The 16,067-nt window shown below is 40.5% G+C and overlaps 1 protein-coding gene across 1 annotated transcript in view; it reads right to left on the reverse strand.

Annotated features, from left to right (window-relative positions):
* TSHR (thyroid stimulating hormone receptor) overlaps positions 1–16,067 on the reverse strand; it is a 75,900-nt gene that overhangs the window by 30,802 nt on the left and 29,031 nt on the right. The window contains exon 3 of the mRNA XM_075031082.1: positions 10,726–10,800. Coding sequence (XP_074887183.1) covers positions 10,726–10,800 — 75 coding nt within the window. The remainder of the gene's footprint in view (positions 1–10,725; positions 10,801–16,067) is intronic.

Consider the following 16,067-nt stretch of genomic DNA (forward strand, 5'->3'; position numbering starts at 1 on the left):
CTATTTTCCTGGTTACTTCCTTCATGTAATCTAACAGTATTTTGTATTATTTTTCTGGTCTCTTTTACAGAACTCAACAGTGGATCCAAAAGATGGCTCAGGTCACTTTAACTCCATTCTGAGACTTGAAATGGACACACAATTCACTATATAGCCATGTCCAGTAGTATATAGGACAGTGTGTCTCTTTGCTTTATACTGAAGCAAAATATAACATAAACTTCATTCCTTACATCTTCTGTCCACAGTTATGTCTTTAAATAATTCTACCCAGGTGACAGCTTGCTCTGCAGATGGCTTTTTAGACTGTAAATGTTGAAGAACCAGCCTGACACTAATCATGGCTATGGCCATGCTGGGTGCTTTCTGTAGGTGTGTTGGTGGGGCTGCTGCCCACTATCATGACCCTTCCTCATTTTTCTGAAATGTTCGTCTCTGCCCTTAATGCAATTTTCCTCAATCTTTCTCATTCCTCTTTTTTCAGCAGCTTGCTTTCTTTTCTACCCATAACAACAGTCAGCAGTCTGGCTGCACCAATCAGACTGTGCTAAAACTCCCTACCTAGACTCAGTAGACCTACCAAATTTTCATCTTTTATGAAAAAACTCACCCATGCCTGCTCCCATCACATGTACACTTTTCCTTTCCTGGCCTCTTGTATTGGGTTTGTGTGGTGGGCTTTTGGTAGCAGGGGAGGGGCTGCAGGGGTGGCTCCTGTGAGAAGCTGCTAGAAGCTTCCCCGGCTCCAAGATGGACCCGCCGCTGGCCCAGGCTGAGCCCATCAGCGACGGTGGTAGTGCCTCTGGGAGAACAGATTTAAGAAGGGGAACCTGCAGTGGAGAGGGGATTGGGATGTGAGAGGAACCCCTCTGCAGACACCGAGGTCAGTGAAGAAGGAGGGGAGGAGGAGCGGGGGAGGAGGGGATGCCCCTGCAGCCCGTGGTGAGACGGCAGGCTGTGTCCCCAGCCCATGGAGGGGAGCGGGGGAGCAGATGCCCACCTGCAGCCCATGAAGGAGCCCACACCAGAGCAGGGGGATGCCCCTGAAGAAGGCCGTGACTCCATGGGAAAGCCTGCGCTGGAGCAGTCTGTGCCTGAAGGACTGCAGCCCATTGAAAGGACCCATGCCAGAGCAGTTCATGAAGAACTGCAGCCTGTGGGAAGGACTCACATTGGAGAAGTTCGTGGAGGACTGTCTCCCATGGGAGGGACCCCACGCTGGAGCAAGGGAAGAGTCTGAGGAGTCCTGCCCCTGAGAAGGAAGGAGCAGCAGAGACAACGTGTGATGAACTGACCACAACCCCCATTCCCTGTCTTCCTGTGCTGCTGGGGGGAGGAGGTGGAGAAATCGGGAGTGGACTTGAGGCCAGGAAAGAGGGAAGGGTGGGGAGAAGGTGTTTTAAGATTTGGGTTTACTTCTTATTATCCTGTTTTGATTTAATTGGTAGCAAATTAAATTGATTTTGTTTTTTTCCCCCAAGTCGAGTCTGGTTTTTGCCTGTGACCACAACTGGTGAGTGATCCCTCCCTGTCCTTGTGTTGAGCTTTTTTCATTGTGTTCTCTCTCCCCCATCCCACTGCGGGGTGGGGGAAGTGAGCGAGCGGCCTTGTGGTGCTTTGTTGCTGGCTGGGCTTAAACCACACCCCATCTTTACTGTCTCCAGAAGGGGATAGCCCTTTTTGCATGTTTGTTTCTATTTCTTTATCTTAAACCAGCTCTGGACACTGGTCTAATAACTCTGCTGGAACAACTCCTAGCCTTTCTTAATATAGAAACCATATAGAAAGAACAGTTCTAGTCTCTTCCTCCTGAGACTAGCTGTGGAGCAGTGGGCTGAGGGAAGAACTTCTTGCTCCTTACATAGAGAAATTTGATGAAGACAAGAGGTATAGATGGCATGGTGGTGCAAGTTGTCTGGGTGATATTCTGGTCTTAAGTCAGTCCAAGAAGTGGTGCTACTGGGCAGAGACTCAACGGGCAGAAGCCAGTAGTAGTTAAATTTACCATGCCCTAACAGTGCCAAGTAACCTACATAACACAGGTATCAGGAAGTTGGGTTTTAAGGATACCTCTGCCACTGGAATAATTTTTACAGGATAAAATCAACCCAGCCAAGTTGTGTGAAAAATAAAAGTGGGAAAAGAGACATAAGACAGTAGATAAATCGATATGCAGATACAGGTACCAAGACTTCAGCCTCTCTGTATACTGTTGTGCTGACAAAACAGTTCTGCTCTACCTTTTAAGTCTTCAGTTTTTACTCTGTTTACTCCAACATTGCAGGGAGACAGTGATTTACCTTTTACTTGCATTTTAAACTGATGTAATTAATAGCTATATTACTGCTATTACAGTGCTGTATTCAAATATTCTTCATGTCTGTTAGCTACTTTGAACAGTATTGTTTCTGTATTTAAAAGAAATCTTCTCAGTGTCAGTCTCTTGCTTCTCTAATTCGAGATAATAATTCGATTTTATTAGTTATGTAGCTATCACACTCCCAACAGTGGAATTTGCTCCATAAAACTTAACTGACTTGTTTTTTCCATCACTGACTACATTTAAAATGCTGGACTCATGAGCCTCCTGGCCAGATATTCCTTTGTTGTGGACCAAACATATTCCAGGGAAAGACAGTCTTCAGATCAATCTTCAGCCTGGAAATGGATATGCATTGGAGTACCATAGAGTCATCAGGTTTTAGCTTGTTGCTATTCATAGTAATCTGCGTAAATTATTTGGATGAGTGTACTGAAAGTAAGAATTGGAAATCTGCAGATGGTTCTAAAATTGAAAGCATAAAATAATGCAATGAGATTCTATCAGATTTTGATTTATTAAGAAACTGGGCCATGAGAGGGCATGTGCTGTTTAACAAAGGCAAATGAAAAACTAATTAATCTGGGAATAAAAGATTTTAAACTGCCAGATGAGACAGTTGGCACAGTAATCAGAGAAAAGGTTAAATAATGTGAGTGAGGAAATCAATATGAGGTTTATGTCCCTGCTGTTCGATTTCCTTGAATTGATAATGCTGGCATTAGGAAAGAAGTATGCTTTAATGTATACTGTATTTATATTTGCATTTCATCCTACACTTTGTATTACAGGGGTTTCTTAAAGTCCAAAAGGAAGAAAAGGGCCCATTGTGGTAGGCACTACAGAAATCAACAGCAGACAGCCAGTTGCTTAGAAGTCTCTAGTGAAAATAGATGAGAAAGAGGATGAGAGAGGTATAAAAAGGTAAAAGGCGATTTGACCAAAGTGAATGCTATGGTTAAGAAAAAAATCAGGAGGAAAAAAACAATTTTCCCTACTTCTAGTCCAGTCAAATGTGCCTCTTGCACTTGACTGGCTGAATATGTGGCCTCTCATTTCATATGCGTGAAAAAGAGAAAGATCTTCAAATTCAGTTCTATTCATGAACTGTGCTGCTGTCCTTGTTTTGCACATTCAAACATCATTAATCTCAGAGTACTGGAAGGAATCCCGCCCTAAAATCAGTTTTAAAGAATATCTATAGCTCCATCAATATTGAAGCCTATGAAGTTAGGCCCATACAGAGGTAAGATACTTGAACAGTTCTGATCTCATCAGTTAACAGGATAGTGATATACAAACTAGATTTCACAAGTTCTTTTACATTAATCAGTCATGAGTAATATACTCAAAGGTGCCTAACTGTTACATGGTAGTAATTTTCAAATTGTTATCAGAAGATTGCTGCAGTGTAAAGATGACTTCCAAAGAATTCAAAAAACTAAGAAAAGCAAGTTAATTATCAGTAGATTCATTAGACAGGGTTTGCACTTTTATCAGTAAGCTTTTCTGAATTGGTGAATTGAAAAGATTGAAACCCACTGATTTAGAAAGTTAAGGTTCCCTTGAAAAGCAGGTCTAGGAAAACTATTAGTAGTTTTAGCTGCCTAAAATGCAGATAAAGCCAAAGAGTATACTTAAAAATGTCTAGTAGGCTAATTCCCAGGTATCTAAGTGTCTATGAGAGCTGATTTTATGTGACTTTTGAAATGGAACTTTGACACACTCTATAAATACAACTTAATCTTAGCATACAGTGCTTAAATTCTGCATCCAACAGCAATGTAACAATTCTGAGTCCTTCTGGGAATGAAGTGCTTTAAAGATATATAAAAAAAGTAAGAAAGACAGGTAATAGGCATCTTTGTTGACCATTGATGCAGAGAGGCAAAAGGCGCCCGAACAAACATTTCACTTTGCAGTCCTAACTAAAATTACTTAGAGATACTCATAAGAAAGAAGGATGCTGCTACCTACCCACAAAATAACAGAATTATTTGTGGAATATTTACAAAATTATTCAAAGTCACTTTATAAACTATTCAGCTTCTGCTTTATTTTTAAAGGTACATAAAACAATTAAGAATTGGCTTATTTGTGCTTCAAAGAAAATCAATGTTTTAAATTTTATTTCTGGCACTCAGACTAGTAATTGAAAATGTACTAGGTTCACAATCAAACCACCACCTGACTGTCCATGAACAGCAACTCAGTTTTGCTTTTCAAAGAACATACTTAGAAAATTTTAACACATCAAGAACAGATGTGCAGAGAAAGTTACTTGATGGTATAAAGTCCTGTGTCAAGACTTAAAAATAACTATGTACTTATATTCACTTACAGAAATATAAATATTTAGTTCCAAATTAATCTAAAAATGAAACTACTAATAACTATTCAAATATTAGTCTAATGAATTAATTAATGAGACATAAGTTTGCCAGATAACTTCTAGAAAGGTTAATAAGCTACTTAATGTCCTATATGAATTTAATAACATTTAAAAAAAGCACAAACTTTTACATTTTTAAGTGGCTTCTAGATTTCATTTACCAGATATGTCTTTCATGCGTGCCTTGCAATACTGACACACCCTTGAGTTTGTTCAAGACCAGAATTTGGAAATTGCAAATCTGGCCATAGGGTCTCAATATAATCACATTAAGCTGAGGTATCTCTGAAGACTAAGGACATCCAGGTCAGCAGTTCTGCAATGTTTTAAATCAGCCCCTTTTTTTTTTCTCTTGTAATAACTTGGGACCCGTCTCTACCTTCTTAGACTTACTTTGCTTATAGCTTCCTTGGATTCTCTCACTTGTATATATACTTCCATGTTTTATTCTCCCCCCACAGCCAAACTATCCATGTTATTTCATCTATATGCACCTATCAAGCCTTTGCAACGCTAGCACCAGAAAACTGGCTCAGGTTCCCAACAGTCTATTCCCTACCTCCAGACTGCAGCTTTTAACAAGATTTTTCTGCACAGCACTTGTCCCAGTGCCCTGAAATTCACCACACGTATACAGCGGTCCCCCCAGATCTCTTCAGTCTCCCTCTCCAGTTGCTTCTTAGATATTTCCATCAAATCACCTCTCCTTTCTGCAGTGCTGTATCTCATGACCTGGCTCCATGAGCTGTCCAAGAAAAGAAGTGCAGCCCTGGCCCACAAGCTGGTAAAGCTGCCCCAGCCCTTGGCTCCAGCTCACTGCAGCTCACTGCAGAGATGGAGAGCAGTCCCCCACCAGCTCTCCAAATAACGTCACATATACGAGGGCAAGCCACTTGAACCACAACCTCTGGCCCTGTTCCCAAATGCTGAGAGGTCTTTTCATTTTTGACACTGTCTCTCAAGGCATACCCCTTGAGAAGCTGGTGGCTCATGGCTTAGACAAGTGTACTCTTCACTGGGTAAAAAACTGTCTGGATGGCCGAGCCCAGAGGGTTGTGGTGAATGGAGTTAAATCCAGTTGGCGGCGGGTCACAGGTGGTGTTCTCCAGGGCTCAGTATTGGGGCCAGTTCTGTTTAATATCTTTATTAATGATCTGGATGAGGGGATTGAGTGCACCCACACTAAGTCTGCAGATGACACCAAGCTGGGAGGGAGGGTTGATCTGCTCAAGGGTAGGAAGGCTCTGCAGAGGGATCTGGACAGGCTGGATCGATGGGCCGAGGCCAATTGTGTGAGGATCAACAAGGCCAAGTGCCGGGTCCTGCACTTGGGTCACAACAACCCCATGCAAAGTTATGGGCTTTGGGGAAGAGTGGCTGGAAAGCTGCCCGGCAGAAAAAGACCTGGGGGTGCTGGTTGACAGCCGGCTGAATGTGAGCCAGCAGTGTGCCCAGGTGGCCAAGAAGGCCAACGGCATCCTGGCCTGTATCAGAAATAGCGTGGCCAGCAGGAGCAGGGAGGTGATCATTCCCCCTGTACTCAGCACTGGTGAGGCTGCACCTCAAGTACTGTGTTCAGTTTTGGGCCCCTCACTACAGGAAAGACATTGAGGTGCTGGAGCGCGTCCAGAGAAGGGGAACCAAGCTGGTGAGGGGCCTGGAGCACAAGTCTTATGAGGAATGGCTGAGGGAACTGGGGTTGTTTAGTCTGGAGAAGAGGAGGCTGAGGGGAGACCTTATCGCTCTGTACAACTACCTGAAAGGAGATTGTAGTGAGGTGGGTGTTGGTCTCTTCTATCAAGTAACTAGTGATAGGACAAGAGGAAATGGCCTCAAGTTGCAGCAGGGGAGGTTTAGATTGGATAATAGGAAAAATTTCTTTACTGAGAGTGTCATCAAACATTGAAACAGGCTGCCCAGGGAAGTGGTGGAGTCACCATCCCTGGAAGTATTCAAAAAGCACATAGACAAGGCACTCTAGAACATGGTTTAGTGGGCATGGTTGACGGTTGGACTCGATGATCTTAAAGGTCTTTTCCAACCTGAATGATTCTATGATTCTATATGGTTGTGTAAGAGGAGAGCACTTTTGGAGTGAGGAGGAGAAGGGAGTAGGGAGAGATCAGAGGAGACAGATAAGGGGAAAAGAAAGAGTAAATTTTTCTGGGGTTCCTTCCACATGAATGTTTTCCTGAGAAACAATGACCTAATTACAAAAGCTTTTCATTTAGTGTAATGCTACCAAGCTGCAGGTCTACTAGTAAGACAACTACACAGACACATTGACTGCTAATCAGACACTTTCACAATTATTTATAGAAAAAAAAAATACTTATGCAATTGTATGGGAGAGACAGTTCTGAATTTGTAACCATGTTAAGTTTGTCTCTCAGACATACTTAAAAAAGTTAAAGACAAAAAGAAAGAACAAGAAACCATTGTGAGACCAATTTAACACAATTGCCCCCCCCCCCCCCAAGGTCTTGGCCCTGATTTTCATCTTCATGGAGTGGGAATTTTGCCATTAATTACAACCAAAATGAGATCTGGCCCATTAGAATACTGCGGGTGATCAGTATCCTTAGTTTGCAGAAGTTGCTCAGCGCTTGACAGGCATAGGTTCGTAAAAATACAACCTATGCTTAAAGAGAGCTGAGGTCTAGAAGGAACAGAAAGTCAGGACAGAGGCACATGAACTGAATAAGGACCAAGAAAATGGAGTGCTGAAGATCAAAGCTGAAGCACACTAACAGGCTTGGCAGACAGGGATGATGACGAACACAGGATGCCTATTCACTTGACTCAAGCCAAAGCAATTAGTTCCTCCCTTCCACAAACACTAAGAAGTTCTTATGTTTAAAAATAAATCTTTTTAAAACAGAACTGTGTGTATAAGCTTAAATTAGGGTAAAAAGATTATTTACATAAAACTGCACTTTATGAAAAGTCCATGAAAAACAACCTGTGAAATGACTTCTCAAAACTTACGAGTAACTTCAACCTCCTTTAAAATACCCTATGATAATCTTTACTCAGTATTACTTTAGCAGTAATACTTTGAAAATACTATGCAAGTAGAGAACATTAAACAAATGCATAACACAACATATACATTTATCCTTGAATAATCTTGTTCTTTGGGAAGTAAATCAAACCTAACAACGATAAGTGTTAACAAATCGGAGAAGTTATGGAAGCAATTCAGAAAAATGGTCAAATTTATAAATTGCTTTCTTTTACAGCTTATATGCTACTGCCTAATTTGCCAGATGCCTGGATATTCCCTGATTAAATAATACCTGTGCCTTCCTTACTTCCAAACAGATTTTAAAAACCTGGTAAGCATTTTTGAGTGGTAGACGTAGCCCTTCTTCACAGGCTATCTGCAAAGGTTTGGGATTTGCCTATAGCTTTTGCGAGCAGAGTTCTGGTGTCTTGTCCTGCGTAGTATTTTTGGCTCTTGCGCAGAAACAAGGAACGTGTATCTTGTATGTCTGCATACAGTATCTTTTTTGGTAGTGCCTTGTGAGAAATATAAGGGGTCCCACATTACCACAACCTTTGTATAGCAGAGTTGGAAACCTCCTCCTCACCGTGCCCACCCTGGAGCCTGTGCTGTAGCTGATGTGAGTGTAGGTGCCTGTGAGCTCTGCTGACCCCTGCCCAGGCCTGCACATTCTCGGTCATGGACAGCACGTCTGGGCCTGGGCTCTGGCATGGGTGTGATAATGAGGCAATTCTGGACCTTACTGGTGCACTCTGGCCTGACTTCAGCGGTGCTGCGACAGAGGCATGCTTATGGCAAGGGGCACTGGCTGTCCTCCCATGCAGGAATATAAACGTGCTTTGGGGGTGGTTAGGGACTGGAAGAGGACGAGAGAACAGGCTTCTACTCGTATTCCTCACCACCCCTTTAGGTAGTAGAAAGTAATGAAAATTAGGCAGTGCTACAGAGCACATCACAGGAATGAGTGCCTTGGGAGGCACTGGCAACACCAGAGCTCCATGCACCACTCCTTCAAACTAGTCACACGTTTAAAAGAGCACATTTTGTGGAAGAGTTCAAAGGCTTACATTACATTGCCCTTTGAAGGAGATCAGTTTTGTGTTATGAATTGAGATCCTGAGGGAGATTTTTCTAGTCCATTCTCCACTTTGAATCTAATACAGAAACAACAGAAAACAGCTATTTAGCCAGCTAGCTCCTTTTTCCTCAAGAAGCCTTGATACCCATATAATTTAAAACAGACAAGATACTACGCTGCATATTGCATGTCCTGCAATGAAATGAGATGGCCCAAGAGCATTTTATCTTTAACTTCTAGTAAGGTGAACCACAAAACAAGTACCACATGAGGATTTGTAGTGCATAGTGCCACATGCTTTATTCATTGCTTATAAAATGTTCTGCCAGTAAATGTTTTATTAATGTTCATTTGTGTTAAACAAGAAATCCTAAAGACACAACAACTGTGAAAGACAAAGAGAGAACATGAAGACAATAGGCCTGGAAAAACCATCTACAGAAAAGGGAATGGCATTATAACCAAAGATAAGTGCTGTTATCACACCAAAGCCTTCCTGTGAAACTCTTTCAGGAATATTACAGGAGCATGTTATTGGACTGAACTAGGTCTCAGGATCCTGGACTCTACTTCTATCTCTGCCTGTCAGGTACTCTTAGGGGAGGCACTTCCACTTCCCAGCATTAGTTGCTCTCTATCTACAGTAACAGTAATGACATTATCTCCTTTAGTTTTATTAAACTTTGTTTCACCTCTGTAAAGTAAAAAGAAAAAAAATTATAGAAAATAGAGCAGTGTTAAGAGATCATCCAGTTCAATCTCTTTCTCTGAGTGAAGATTAAATAGACCTATGGAGTTTCTGATTACACAGCCTTAAAGGCCTCCAGTGACAGGGACAACCTCCCCAGAAAAACAATTCTGGTGTCTACTTATGCCAGCCATATGAAAACATTTCCTAGAGTCTAACATGAATCTTGCCTAATCTAATTTAAGGTTAGTATCACTTTTGCTTTGCCAAACATCAGTGTGGAAAATGGGTTTTAGCTTTCACCCCTTGCAACAACCTTAAAAGATATATCTGCCTCTGGCATGTCGTCTTTCTGGACATGAAAGTCTTTCCTCTCTGACAATGTTTTCTGGATCTGTGATGACTGACAGTGCTCTCCCAGATGACTGACAGTGCTCTCCCACGGAACCTCTGCAAACACAAATCTTCTCTGAACTATGCCAAACTGCAACTCATCTGAGCTTTATGACACTGGCACACTTTCCATTCCCTCATTTGAATCAGTAATGGAAACGTGGAAGAGTACCAGATGCAGGATGGATCCTATGAAGCTCTGTTCAATATGTTACCTTCTCATTTTGACAGGGTACTGCTGAATGACAGGAACTCTGGCATGCAGGTATCCTACCACTTCTGTAACTGCCCTAGTGCATCATTTGGTGAGGACTGGTCAGAACAAAAAGGTATAAAAACACTTCCCAGAAGCCTTTATCCATAACATTCCCATTCTATTTCATAAACAGTCTTCAGTTTACTAGTGCACTTCCAGAATGATTACTTATTATTCTTCATGTCTCCAGCTAGTGCCATTTTGCTCTGTGCTTTGGCCCTTCTCATTTTATTTCTGGTGCTTATATTACTGTTTTACACTTACCTTCAGTAATTTGACAGAAGTAATTCTTAGTTGCCAGTTTATTTCAACTTGCCATCAAGCTCATAATATAGTCTCACATATTTTTCACTACACTTTCTTACACTTCTATGGAAGGATACAGAAGAGCAAGGGAACCAAAAAGATGTAGGGAAAGAAAGCATAAGTCAAAAAAGAGACTGACTCCAGATTACGGAGAAAGGAAATGAGAAAAGGAGTATTTAGCTACAAAGGAGACAAGAATGACAACTCAAACAGCATGTACATTATTTCCACAAATCCCCAAATTTATTTTATCACTGTATTCATTTATTTAATTACAGTACTTACATATGAGTGACTTTACTTAAACTGTTGAAGGAATGGGCGTCCAGACTCTGAAGTGTTTCATCTATGGAGATGTAGCTAAACACCGGCAAACAGAAAAAGAAACAAATCTCAGACCTTGGCAAGCCGTGACTAGTGCCCATCATGCCACTTTATTTTGCCTCTCATTCTTTTTCTCATCCAACTGCCATGACACTGCCAGACACACGGACAGTGTCTAAGGGAGGAACTTTAACAGGATTTTGATTTTGACTGATGCCTTAGATGCAGATTATACTGCAGAATACAGTTAAATCAAAAACCCAGTGCTATTAAGCAGCAAAACCAAACATATATATTTCACATTTCAGAATCATATTTCTTCCCTTTTCCCCACTTAAGATGACCTTGGAGTTTTCTAAGGGGATCTAGCCCTCAGGTAAGTTGGCATATTTCTCTGTATCGAAGCATTAGAAAGGAAGGAAAGAAACAAAGATGGTCCCTGGGCCATCACTGCAACAACTGTCGCAATCTCTCTAGAGAGAAACAGATCATCAAGGGAATCAATGCTTTGGTATTGCTGAGGAAAAAAAATGTGCTCTGACATGAATTTAGAGAGAAACTCTAGCCATACAGTGAATGTCGTAAAGGATGTAAGGAGTAATGTGGCTCAGAAGCAACACCAGAGAGCAAGCTTAAGAAATATTTACTTGCACAGAATTTAGACTGAGTAGCATTTGTACTGCTAGTGATCTACTGAAAACAATGAGAAAATAGCTCTACAGAATGTCTCCACCATCATTAGGAGGATGATGATACTAGAACAACTGTTAAAGGCTTTGAAGTGTGAATAAAGTTGCAATACATCTAACTAGTGCTGATTTTCAGAGTAACTGACATTACTATTTGAGTTAAATAATCTGATTCTGTCTTTCAAAATATCTCTCAGTTTTAAAAATTATTAATGCTGGAATAGCATTAAAAAGATGTATTCCTGTATTTTTATTTACTTTTCTAATCATATTTTATACCATATGTCTAATCTATAGATCTTTTAAAATAATCAGAATGCCTTGTATATTCTTTATACTTATTGTTATTATTATTATTATTAAAATATTTAAATACTATCTTTTGATACTCTTGATTGAAGTTACTGACTCAGTTTTTAATATTTTTGTAATTAATGTAATAATACACATACCCTGTGCAAGGCCTACAATCATACTTAACTTAAAAAATATCCAACTGGTATTTTACATCAATTCTAATTGGGTTGTGTTCCTTAAAAAAAACCAGAGATGACTTTTATCATTCTTTCCATTTTTTCCAATGATAGTATTAAGAGTAATAATAGTAAATGGCAAATTAAAATGTGATCATTTAACTCAGGAGGGCTTTTTAATACAATCAATTATGGATCAGACTTTTATTTTTTTGTGGAAATTTTAAAGAAGGCAAATCTTTATTTCTTTCAATGGATATTAAAAAATATTTAAGATGTTTTAAAAAATTGGAAAGAATACTTTGTGACCAGCACATGCTCTAACAACCAGCAGATGACTAATAGCACTAACTGTTCCAAGGAAATTTATGTCCTCTCCAGACTTCAGCTAAAAGCATATTACCTGAACTAATTTAAACTCTTCTAACATGAGATTTACTTTTTATTGGTCACTTTGGAGATGTATTCACAGTATTTGAAAAGACACCAGAAAAGTAACCAGCAGAGATTGTATGACCAACAGATTCTCTTCCTACAGTAATATTGCTTTTATGAAGCTATTTGCCTCTTCCAAAAAGAGGATAATAAAAGAGGAATACAATAAAGAAAGTATTTCTAGTCTGTACCTCTGTGATTAAGTATTGCAGAGTTAGATGTTTATGTGAGATGCTTTAATTTTGATTTCCTGTAAGCAACAAATGTCTATTGCCCAGGAAATTGGAGTTTCAGCCTTACAAGAAAATTAATTATTCCATTTTAACAGAGCCTACATTTTAACATACCAAAAGATAGGTTATATCAATGACACATTAAAAAAAAAAGTTGTTCTATGTAGCGAACAGCTATATATAAATCAGCTTGACAGAAAATGAAATTAGAAATGGATAATGAACAAACATTGCATCCTCATGCTGGGGCTAGGAATTAGAGAGTACTTTTTGTGTGCTCTGTGATCAAAATGGGTCACCTTACATCAGGCAGGCAAGTGCTTTTCTCTCACATATGAGAAGAGGCAGAAGAGCGGCAACGGGGATTCCTCCTCTGCTCCCTCACCCCTACAGCCACCACGTCCCTTCCCACCACACCGCACGTCACATTTTTACTATACTGCCTGGCTTGGAGCTGGCTGAGTTACAGTTTTGTATCTTTCAGCTGTGGGACAAAAGTGGGAAGGAAATGGCTTATTTTCTTTGTGTGTTGACCTCCACTCTTCTGCTTCATAAGCAGATGTATTTGTGTGCATTAATTAAACCACATTATCACTGATGACAGGGAAATCAGTAGGTTTATTTGCTTTAGTGTCAGCTAGATAAACACCTGAAAACCACAAAAACACTTTCAAAATCTCCCCTGAGATAGGTATAGCAAAAAGAAACATGTATTAATGGTGCATAAAGACTTACTTCCAAGTGTTCAGAGTGCCTCTAAAAACCTTTGGACTCTGGCTAATAAACTCCTAATACAACACATCAAATGTAAGACATAAAAATCGTAGCAATCGGAACTGGAAGGAGTTGCATCAGAAGAAGAAGGAAAGCGTGTTTAAATTCCCATTTTGAAGGCATGTTACAATTCAGCACCTCCTCTCCCTACCAGCTGTGTTTAATTTGCAGGATTTCAAAATGCCTTCAACACCCATCACAAATACAGTCATAGCTTAAACACCAAATGCACAGCTTCAGAGAAAGTCTGTTTGTGGATAACACTTTAATCACCATTGCCCATTCAGAAAGAGCCTGAGAACACAGGATTTAAAGCAGTTTGGCATGTGGTGGTAGCCACAAGGGCCCCTCCCTGCCCTTATTTTCTTCCTTCTCCCTCCCTCTCTACTTTTCTTCACTTTTTTCCAGCCTCAGCATCCCCTGTGTTGCTGCCCACTGGCTGCCCCTGTTCTCCTCTGCTGCTGACGGAGGGCAGCTTGGTGAGGTGTGGGGTACTTCACGAGAGGACAACCAGGAGCAGCTAAGGCAGTCGAAGCCCTGAGCTGGGGCTGTACTGTATGGGCTGGCACTGGGGAGCAGGGGAGGCGTGGGAGCACTGGGGTGCAGATGCGTGCTAGGTGGGGGGAGCCGTGCGGTGGCACTGGCTGTGGGACAGCAGCGTGCACAGGGCCTGAAAAGGCACAGTGTTGCACAGAGGAAAACAGTGCAGCGGGGAAACGTGCTCTGCGTGGGGCTGCTGGCAGAGAGCGCTGTGCAATGCAGGGATGCTACTTTGCGTGGAGCAGCTATGGAGGAAACTGCTCAGGGAGCTACAGGTCAGGTGTCTGTGAGGTGCTCATGAATGTGACCCCAAAGCACCATCCTGAGCCCAAGAAAAAGGTTCCTTACCCTTGACCTTGAAAATACTGAATGTTCAACCTGTCCTAAGTCAGTAGGAAATACCAGATGAAGCCCTTCTACCAAGATCTAATATATTTGCAACTTTATGGATGTAAACCACAAATTTCTCTTGCATCTGAATACCTTACAAAACCTTTTTTTTTTTTCAGTGCACTGATGCATTTCTAACAGGAATTAGCTTTGCACTTGAGCCTTTAATTGAAATGCTTTATGTTTCATTCCTGTGGCAAAGCAGCACAGGGAAACAATCTCTACTTCTGCCTATCAAGAGTACATAGATATGCATTCGTTTAAGAGAAACAGTAGTTCTAAAATTTTTGTTTAAACAAGGTTCATAAAGAGGACAACTGAATTTTCTATTCAGTACAGAGGAAAAAAAGGTTTATTTGTGGAAATCATATAGTAGAAACCATATAGCAAAACAAAGCGCTATATTTGGAACAGTAAAGACAGTCTCTATCACCCTATTGAAACTTCAGGACATTTTCTAGATGAGTTTACAAAGCAAAGAACAATCTGGTAATTTTCATTGCTGATGGAAGTTATGGGTTAGGAGAGGCAATGAGACGTGGTAAATCAGAGGCCAAGACGTACACCCAAGAGCTGTAGTTAAAATACAGGTACTGGTTCCTTAATCCAAATTTTGTATCAAGAAGGTGGGAGTTCATGATTTGTAGTAGTAGTAATGCTATAAGAAAAATCCAGAACAGCATTGACACTTTCCAAATTTAAACTGCTGTCTAATCTTCATAGGCTTTTTAAAAATAACAAGAGAAAGAGAAATGTGGTAATCCCAAAGGCATTGCAGAGCAGGAGAGAGAGTGTAACACTACCACATCAGGTCATGATTTTAGGTGGGTTACTGCTATATTCAACTGTATATATGCTATTTTCCTACACATAAATGTGCAGTAGGGGGAAGGTGAAACTCCATATTCAGATACTCTGTTTAAAGAATAATTTGCGGAAGATAGTGACATTTGTTTTCCCAGGTAGCTTTGAACTCACAAACCAAATACAATGACATGGATTCCAACATATTATCTTTAGATGTATAAAAAGCACCTACTCATCTTATTTAAGGCCATAAGGTCTTCGCAATTTTGACTTTCCTCTTCAACTGAAATGTGATCAAAGCATGCAACAGAGTGGTTATCTGTTACCATGTTACTACCAAACAGTATAGGCAAAAGATTGGCATTGACTCATAATGCCCATGGAGACAGACTAGGTGGCTAAGTGTCCTTAGCCTACGAGGCACTAAGTGAACTAGAGACAGGCAGTGTGAATAGCCCTTTCTCACCTCTGGTGCCATGAAGGTTAGGAAGATTGGGTGTAACACCCTTTTGGCCACTGGAAATTTTTGGAAGCTAGGCATCTTTAGAGAAGGGTTCACTGAGTTCTTCAGATGAACATCTGTGCTTTTAAAAATTCATACATATTACAATTTAAGAATTAAAATCTGAAAAGTATCTAAGCAATGGATTATGTGTTACTGAAAGCTGAAAAAGAGTTGGCATCTTCCTACATTTAAGAAAACTCTGTTTTGAACAAAGTTTATCAGATTTATATACAATACTATACATCATATGAGGGACATTCCCCCCCCAAGCCCCCAAAACAATACACCATCTACCTGATTAAACTGAGATGGTAAATGAGGCTGCAGATATTCAAGAACAATTACTTATAAGGATTTTAGAAGGTCTTTACTTCAATACACCTGGACGAAACTATAAAATATAATTAGGCAGATCTCTATGTCCCCCCAAAGTCCTGTTTCATGAATTCTTAAATAG

This window comes from Buteo buteo, chromosome 6, assembly GCF_964188355.1.
Source record: "Buteo buteo chromosome 6, bButBut1.hap1.1, whole genome shotgun sequence".
In the NCBI taxonomy this organism is placed as follows: Eukaryota; Metazoa; Chordata; class Aves; order Accipitriformes; family Accipitridae; genus Buteo; species Buteo buteo.